Source organism: Emiliania huxleyi (genome assembly GCF_000372725.1).
Source record: "Emiliania huxleyi CCMP1516 unplaced genomic scaffold EMIHUscaffold_11, whole genome shotgun sequence".
Taxonomy (NCBI): Eukaryota; Haptophyta; order Isochrysidales; family Noelaerhabdaceae; genus Emiliania; species Emiliania huxleyi.
Window position 1 is genome coordinate 375,138 of NW_005201792.1, and position 8,480 is coordinate 383,617.

The 8,480-nt window shown below is 69.4% G+C and overlaps 3 protein-coding genes across 3 annotated transcripts in view; all 3 read left to right on the top strand.

The window, feature by feature from the left end:
• Positions 1–412: 412 nt before the first annotated feature.
• Positions 413–4,369, top strand: EMIHUDRAFT_433404 (hypothetical protein). Its single transcript, XM_005791871.1, has one exon. The coding sequence runs from the start codon at positions 1,107–1,109 to the stop codon at positions 4,155–4,157; it is 3,051 nt and encodes a 1,016-aa protein (XP_005791928.1). The 5' UTR covers positions 413–1,106; the 3' UTR covers positions 4,158–4,369.
• A 2,220-nt stretch (positions 4,370–6,589) lies between these two features.
• EMIHUDRAFT_351425 (hypothetical protein) lies at positions 6,590–7,335 on the top strand. The gene has a single exon (XM_005791872.1). It carries the CDS (start codon positions 6,636–6,638, stop codon positions 7,314–7,316), a length of 681 nt encoding a protein of 226 aa, XP_005791929.1. The 5' UTR covers positions 6,590–6,635; the 3' UTR covers positions 7,317–7,335.
• Positions 7,336–7,896: 561 nt separating this feature from the next.
• Positions 7,897–8,480, top strand: part of EMIHUDRAFT_199980 (hypothetical protein) — a gene marked incomplete at both ends in the record, with an annotated part of 1,280 nt that continues 696 nt past the window's right edge. Inside the window, 2 exons of the mRNA XM_005791873.1 lie at positions 7,897–8,138; positions 8,341–8,446. Of these exons, the coding sequence (XP_005791930.1) occupies positions 7,897–8,138; positions 8,341–8,446 (348 nt within the window). The remainder of the gene's footprint in view (positions 8,139–8,340; positions 8,447–8,480) is intronic.

Here is an 8,480-nt window from a genome sequence, read left to right on the forward strand (position 1 = left end):
CCGGCTGGTCCAAGCCCTTCTCGATCGCGGCGGTCGACACGACCGGGACGGTCCGACTCGGCTCGGGCCCGAGCGCCGTCGAGGTGTGCGTCTCGATCACGCGCGGCGCGGGCGCCGCCGCCGAGTACTCGAACGTGGTCACCCTCGCGCCCCATTTCGTCCTCGTCTCGGAGGTTGCCTTCCCGCTCCGCTTCCGGCAGGCGGGCTGCGCGGAGTGGGAGCAGGTGCTGCCGCCGGCCGCCAGGCTGCCCTTCAATTGGGCGCACCCCAAGGGCGAGCGGCTCATCGAGCTCGCGCTCGAGGGCAGCGCCGGCGCCGGCCACTCCCACTTTTGCGGCGGCTTCCCCGTCGACGAGGTGGAGGAGTTTCTGCTCGAGGTGGGGATGCCGGGCGAGGAGTTTGAGGTGGTGAGCGAGAACCAGCGCCGCCTCTCCTCCTTCTCGTCGTGGAGCGAGACCAGCCTCCTCCCGACGGACCGCCACGGCCCGTGGTCCGACGGGCTGCTCGAGCGGCGATACGCGGGCGGGCTGCCGTCGGTCGAGCCGCCCCCAGGCTGGGAGTGGGCGGACGAGAGCTGGTCGCTGTTCCTCGCGCCAAAGGAGCAGCCGCGCGCCGCGGCCCGCCAGGCTGGGGCCGCGCCCGCGGGCGCGGCCGACGGCTGGGAGTATGCGACCAACTGGCCGGCGCCGGCGGGCAGCCACCGCGCGAGCGACGCCATCAACCCGAACCGCTGGCACACCGAGCCGACCGCCTCCACGTTTGTGCGCCGCCGCCGCTGGGTGCGCCGGCGGCGGCGAGCCGACTGCCCCGCCGCGCTCAGGGCGCGGCTGCTCGCGGTCGATGTCGAGGAGAGCGGCGCCTCTGTCCGGATTCGCATTTCGGACGGCTCCGCGCGCGCGCCGCAGTACGTGCTGGAGAACGCGTCCGCCGCGAGCTTGCTCGTCTCGCAAAAAGGGCAGCCGGCGGCGCCCGCGGTGCTGTTGCCGCCGGGCGCGTGCAAGGCGTTCGTGTGGCCGGCCGTGTCGAGGGAGCACTGCCTGCTCGTCGCGCTCGAGAGCGGCGAGCCGACCGCCGTCAAGTTCGACGAGGTTGGCTTCGAGGCGACGATGGACTGGGGCGGCCTCCCCATCGCGCTCATGGTGGTGGCGCGCGGCAACACGCGGACGCTGATCGCGGCGCCGAAGCTCGACGTGCCGGCGGCGCCGACGGCGAGCACCCTCCTCTTCCACGTGCACATGGCTGGCATCGGCGTCTCGCTCGTGCGCTCGGGCGTCGAGGAGCTCGCGTACCTCAGCCTGGCGCGGATCGGCATGGTCTTCGACGCGTCGGCCGCGGCGCACAAGTTCGGACTCACCGTCGGCGACCTGCGGCTCGACAACCAGACGCGCGCCGCAACGCTGCCCGCGGTCCTCATCCGCTCGTCTTACGTCATCCGCCAGCGCAACCTCATCGAGGAGACCACGAGCGCGGCGCAGAAGCGCGTGCCCTGCCTGACGCTGGCCGTCGACCGAAATGTCCTCGAGTACGGCGTCGCCAACGCCGGCCAGTCATTCCGCCAGCTCGTGCTCGCGGTCGACGAGTTCGACGCGCAGGTGGAGGAGTCGTTCGTGCGCGCGCTCGCTGGCTTTGCCGCGACGCTGCACACGCCCCGTGCCGGCGCGGCGCAAGCCAGCGCGCAGCCGGCGGCGGCGGCGCCGCCGCCGCCGCTGACGCCGCGGATGGACGAGAAGAGGCGGGCGAGGACGTTGCGCTCCTCTCGACGAAAGAGCGCCGAAGGGCGGCACACGTCGCGCTTTAGCGCGGCCTCAGCCTTCAAGGACGTGCCGCGTATGTCGATGGATCTCGCGACGGGCGCGTCCGGGATGCGGCTGGCCGGCGACGACCACTCCGAGCTCACGCTGAGGCGTGCCGTCTCCAGTGTCAGCGCTGCTTCGATCGACTCGGCCCGCAGCTCAAGAAGGCGCTCCACTGAGGCCTTCCCGGCCCCCGCGACGCTCCACGAACCCTTCGCTCCGCCGGCTGCACCCGGAGCCGGCCGGTCCCCTCCCGGCGGCGACGCCCTGCCGCCGTTGACGCCGTCCGCCAAGGGCGGCGGCGGCAGCGGCGGCGGAGGCGGAGGTGGTGCGGCCGGTGACAAGCCGCCCTTGGCGGAGGAGAAGTGGCACTTCCACGAGCTGCAGATTGCGCCGCTGAGGCTCAACGTGAGCTACACGCAGAGCCGCGACGCGGACGGCGAGCAGCCCCGCGGCGCGCTCGAGCGGACGGCGATCCCCAACCTCGACCGCACCCCTCTCGTGCTCGAGCGGGTCGTGCTGCGCGACACGTTCACCACGCCGCGCCAGCTGGCGCACGCGATCCTCGCCAACTACCAGGCGGCGCTGCGCCGCCAGATCTACCGGCTCGTGCTCAACATCGAGGTCTTCGGCAACCCCATCGGGCTCGTCAAGGGCCTCGGCGCTGGCATGCGCGACTTGGTCATGCTCCCCGCGCGAGGACTGCTCGAGTCGCCAGAGGACTTTGGGCGCGGCATCGTCAACGGCTCGTGGGCCTTCATGCGAGGCGTGGTCGGCGCGCCCTCGCGCACGGTGTCGCAGGTGACGGGCTCGCTCTCGCGCCGCGTCACCGCCCTCTCGATGGACGGCGCCTACATCTCGGACCGCGCCGCGAGGGAGCGCGCGCGGCGCGACGTGCGCGGGCAGGGGCCGAGGCACGCCGTGGACGGGCTGCGGTACGGCGCCGAGGGGCTGGGGCGCGGCGTGGTGGAGGGCGTGGCGGGGCTGCTCTCGCAGCCGATCGAGGGGGCGCAGACGCAGGGGCTGCGCGGCTTCGTGAAGGGCGCGGGCAAGGGGCTCGTCGGCCTCGCGCTCAAGCCGGCGGCGGGGATGCTCGACCTGGCGTCGCGCACGATGGAGGGCTTCGCAAACACGTTCGAGTACGTGGAGGACGCGCGCGGCGCGACGCACGAGCGGGCGTCGGACCCGCACGAGAGGATGCGGCTGCCGCGCATGCTGTACGGGCAGGAGGGGGCGATCTACCCCTACAGCAACGACGCGGCCGTCGCGCGCATCGTGCTGCAGTCGCTGCGCGCGGGCGTCTACCTGCGAGAGCCTCTGCTGCTCTGCAAGATGCTCTCTGAGGGGGAGGTGGTGCTGCTCACCGCCAACAGGTTGCTGCTCGCCGCGACGAAGGACCACCGCTGCCACCGCCACTACCCCCTCCACGTCATCTCTTCGGTCGCCCGCGGCAGCAACGAGCGCACGGTACTGCTCTCGCTTCGGCCGGCGAGCAACGTGCGCAGGTCGCCGGCGGCGGCCGACTCGCAGGCGGAGCCGGGAGGCGCCACCCCGCGGCGCGTCTCCATCGTGACGCAGCGCCGCTCCTCGGTCCGCGCCGACGCGCCGGCGTCGCCGGCGTCGCCGCGCTCGCCGCGCTCGCCGCGCTCGCCGCGGCTGCGCACCGTGGCGTCTTCGATGCCGCCCTCCGAGCCCCTCCGCCGGACGTCGACCGGCGGCAGCGGCGTGTTTGGCGGCGGCGGCGGCGGCGGCGGCGAGGGAGACGACATGGGCTCTGGCGCCGAGCTGTCGACGCCGAGGGGGACCCGCCTCCCGCGCCCCTTCGCGCGGGTTAGCAGCGCGCTGCGGCGAAAGCCCACGCAGATGGTGCACGAGATCGTGTGCAGCAGCGCGTCGGACGCCGGACTCGTGCACCACCTCGTCACGCTCGCCGTCGGCGCGGTGGAGCGCGGTCAACCGATGGCGCAGCCGAAGCGTCGGATGCCGGGCAGCGCCTCCCTGCCTTCGGCAAGCGGCAGCAGGACGGAGGCGGAGGAGGACGGCTCCCTCGCAGCGGTCTCCCTCACAGCGGTCTCGCTGCCGGCGCGCGCGCGGAGAGAGGAGGACGCCCTCTCACCGATGAGCTGCCCGAGCTCGCCGGAGAGGCCCTTCATGCGGACTCTAGCCACGACGAAGAGCTGCCCAAGCTCGCCAGACAGGGACGCGCGAGCGGTGCTTCAGGCGGACGGGCGCCGTCGCGCATCCGTCCGCTGGCAGAGCGTCCCTGATCTGCCTCCATTGCCGGCGAGCGGGTCTGAGGTCGAGACCTCGAATGAGGCGTCGCAGAAGCTCCGGGCGCTGTCGGACGAGCAGGAATCCGAATGACCCCCCCCCCCCCTCTGGACAAGTCAAGCTTAGCTCCGTAATGTATTCCCGGGACTGTCGCTCACAGTCCCGGCTCCCGCCAGGGGGACACTCTGTCGCAGGTCTTGACTCCGAGTCGCCTTTTTTCCTACGTTGTGTGTGTGTGTGCATGAGAGAGGTTTATACGTACGTTTACGTACCGGAACCGGGAGGCTCCAGTGATATGTCCAAAAAACCATGTTTCACACATACGGCGATCCTTGGTCGATCTCGAGGAGCTCAAATCGAGGGGTCCCGTACCATGCGGAATCGACCCTATCCAGTGCTCTCAAGGAGCTCAAACTTCAGCTTCCTCCGAACGGCAACCCGGTTCCCAACCCGCGCGGTGTTGCTGTTGGAGTGCGTGCGTCCCCAATCCTAGCTCCGCCCTCGCTGTCTTTCGCAGAATGCCGGCCGTTCCCTCGACGCCCTGCGACTGGCACGGGTGTCCCATCGGCGCTGCTGCGTCCTCGACCGGCCGCGTCAAATACGCCGACTTCCGCTGCCCTCTCCCCGAGACGATGCGCCGCGTGAGAGACTACTACCAGGTCCACACCATGTATTTTCACAGGGTTGTAGACTGCCTCTTGCCCCTGCTGCCGCTACTGCACCACATCGTCGAGCAGCAAAAGCGCGGGCGGAGGCCGATCGCGCTTGCTCAGGCCGATAGCGTTGCCCCCTTGCTGAGGGCTCTCGAGCCTTCTCTGCGCATCCACGAAGTGGGCATGCCCCGAGGAAAGTACCGCTATCCGCTCGACGCGCACAACGCGACTCTGCTCCAGCAGCCCTCCTGCTGCTTAAAGTCGCCAACCGGGCGGGAGCTGCTCCAGCGCTTCACCAGCCGCTGGTTTGGAGGTCACGCGCAGCCTCCCTCGAGTCGGCCGCGGCTCACCATCATCATTCAGCGGTCTACCGCGCTTTCTCGCGGCTTCGAGGCGGGCAGTCTCGACCGGCTCGTCGCGGCGATGCGAGCGGCACGGCCTCTGACGCGCATCTACTCCGGCGCCGAGCCACTCGCGGAAGTGCTGAAGCTCTTTGCCGACGCCGAGTCGGTTGTAGGCTACCACGGGGCCGCCTTTGCCAACATGGCCTTCTCTCGCTTAGCCTGCGCGCATGAAGTCACGACGATGGCCTGTTTGAGGACCGATGCCTCCGACCTGAGCACCCGGATGTTTCGCACCGCCGAGCAGGCCTACTTCGGCTCCTGGGTCGAGCGGTTCAAAGCCGGGGTCGTCAAGTACAATGCGCACGCTTTGCCGCTCGCGCAACTGCTCGAGAACCCTGCGAACGATCCGATCAACGCGCGATGGTGGAAGGGGGCCGGCGACTGGAGGCGGGTACCAGCAGACAAGCCCTTCATCGGGCAGCTTGGCTACTCCAATATCACGCTGACTTCGCGCCAAGTGGAGGCGCTGGTTGAGGGCGTGCTCGCATGCACCGCGTCGTGGGGGGTGACATCGGGCCGGCGCACCGCCGCCTCCACCCATACGCGCAGCCTCCTGCTCGATTCTCGGGTGACGGCACCATCCGTGCTACACTGCGCGTACAACTGCACTTGCAACCAGCCACCCACGTGGCGCGCAAACGACACCTTTCGCGACCTTTGGTGCAGGGTCGGGAAATGCCTCGTGGTCTGCTAGTCTGCTAGGACGGAGGTATCTCAAGCGGCGTGAGCCTCATGACTGGCAACGGTCATTTCCGGAGACGCCTCTGAAATCGGTAAAGATGTCACGCTGTCGGTCTCCTTGCCCAGTTGGTCTTTCGCTGTTTTGGTTGGAGTCAACAGTCGAATTCATGGGGCGACACAAACTCGTGTCGGCGCGCGCGCCCCAGGAAGGATGCAAACTGGTAATGAATTGGCAAACATCGGACATGCCAACCTCCGACCGATGCGTCTGGTATAGCCCCAGCCTATACTCCGCGTGAACTCTCGAGGATCTCGAGTTGCGGTCGTGCGGCTGCGGCTATAGCGGACAGGCCAAACTCGACCTCGGCTTACAACGTTTCCCTGCAGCTCGACGAACCAATATGCTGCGGCAACACTCCCCTGGCATCCGCCACGCGCGCCCATCTGGCCACACGCCCGGTGCCACGCACACGCCCCCTGCCCAGCTCCCAGCTCAGCGTGACCGTTCCGAGGCCCTAGTGCTCCCCGTCCTCTCCGGCTCCGCCGAGAGCAGAGCCCAACACCGTGAGTGGCATGCCTACTTTGAGGCGGTCTATGAGCCACCCGGTGGACACGACGGTCGACTTGAACCAGTTTGAGTGGTTCGACTCCTCGGCTCCCCTCCACCTGCACTCTGTGCAAGAGAGAGGGCGGGGTGGTAAAATTCTTTCTTGTCTGTGCTAGTGCCAGTGCGCCGCACTCAAAATTCTTTTTGTGCCGCTGCCCGAAAGGCGCACAGGCGACATATCAAGGACTGAGTCGAAAGCCGCAACACGTAAGTACCTCTTGTGTATATGGCACGCGAGACTCCCTCGTTCCGCGTCCCGGGCGCTGGGCACTGGAAGCTCGTCGCTGAGCGCGAGCCCGCCGCCCGTCCCTCGCCGTTCGGCGGCGAAACCTCGATCTCGTGGGCGCCGGCTCTCCCTGGCCCGCACAGCATCGGCGAGGCGCCGAGCGACGCCGGCTTTATGCTGTACCACGTCGGCGACACGCTCTGCTTCTTTGACCAGCGAGGCGCCAAGGCGGACTCGACGGACACGCTCCAGCTGCGAGACCGCGTCCTGTGCCACGACCTCCACTGGAGCTGCCCGCCTCCGGGCGCGGGCGCTGGCTCGAGCTCTGCCAACGGCGGCGGCGGCGGCGGGTTCGGCGGCGCATCCCTCGAGGCGCTGGTCGGCCTCTCCTCCGGCGAGGTTGTGCTCTGGCGCCCGTTCTCGCGCCGTGAGACCTCGCGTGGCCTCTCGTCGGCTGTCGCCGGAGGTGCGTGCACGCGTGACAGCAGTGCGAGCGCCTGCCCAGCGGTGCCGAGCAGCTCCGCCCTCACTCCCTGCGAAGCGCCACCGCGGTCGCGCCTGCCTGTCCAGCCGCGTGCCACATGCCCCATGCCCCAGGAGGCGAGGGCGCCGTCGCCGACGCTCGCTGGCGGCCTTCTCCCGAGGCGGAGTCGGGCGTCTGCTTTGGCCTGGCGGGGGTAGATGCGGGAGGACACGCGCGTGAAGGAGAGAGAGGAGACGGCTTGCTCCACCTACTCGCACCCCTTTTGGAGCCCGGAGCTGATCCACGCACTCGGCACGGCGCCCTCTCTGTTTGATCCGCGGCCTGCCTTGACGCCGGCGTCGCGGCGGCAGGACTGGCGTGCGCGGGTGGGCGCGTGGCGCTGTACGTCCGGCGCGGGTCCGAGGAGGCGGCCGGAGGGGGCAGCACCCCTGCCCCCTCCCCTAAGCGGCATGGCCGTGTCGCCAGCATGGGCGCACCCGCCCGCCAGCCACGACACCGAGGCGGAAGGGGGGGAGTCACTACGGAGAGGTGACTGGAACCACATGACTGGACCCACAGGAGCTTCGATCCGCTGGCGCGACTCCACGGCCTCCTCGTCTCAGCCTCGCTTCGACCAGCGAGGCGAGCTGAGCCCGAGAGGAGCCCGAGAGGAGGCCCGAGAGGAGCCCGAGAGGAGCCCGAGAGGAGCCCGAGAGGAGCCCGAGAGGAGCCCGAGCACTGTCCGAGCGATGTCCGAGCGATGTCCGAGCGATGTCCGAGCGATGTCCGGGCTCAGGCATGCTGCGCGCGAGCGAGAGCGGCGCCGCCGTCACCGCCATCGCCTTCAGTCCGGACGGGTCGAGGCTGGCGGCGGCGACGGCCGACGGCATGCTTGTGCTCTGGTCCGTCGGCGGCGACTGCAGCGGTCGGCCGGCGGCAGAGGGTGAGGGCAGTAGCGGCGAGGGCGAGCCGCAGCTGCTGGCTCGCCTCGCCTCGTACTTCGGCGGCTTGCTCTGCGTCGCTTGGGCGAGGGACGGCGCGTACCTGCTCGCGGGCGGCGAGGAAGAGATGTAGCAGAGAGGCTGCAGAGAGGCTGCAATGCTGCAGAGATGCAGAGATGCTGCAGAGATGCAGCAGACGATGCTGCAGAGATGCAGCAGACGATGCAGCAGACGATGCAGCAGACAATGCAGCAGACGATGCAGCAGAGATGTTCCCCGCGCGACCCCGTCTCCCATTCAGTAATGAGTCGGTAATTGATGGCGACTGCCTGCAGGACGACCTCGTGTCCGTCGTCTCTTTCGAGCGGAGAGCGGTGGTCGCGCGTGCGCAGGGACACAGCTCCTGGGTGTGTGCACTCTACCCTCCCCCTCCCCCTCCCA

What these genes read in the sequence shown, in the direction of transcription:
- EMIHUDRAFT_351425 (XM_005791872.1), top strand. Translation starts at nt 6,636, where the DNA reads ATGGCACGCGAGACTCCCTCGTTCCGCGTCCCGGGCGCTGGGCACTGG.
- EMIHUDRAFT_433404 (XM_005791871.1), top strand. Translation starts at nt 1,107, where the DNA reads ATGGACTGGGGCGGCCTCCCCATCGCGCTCATGGTGGTGGCGCGCGGC.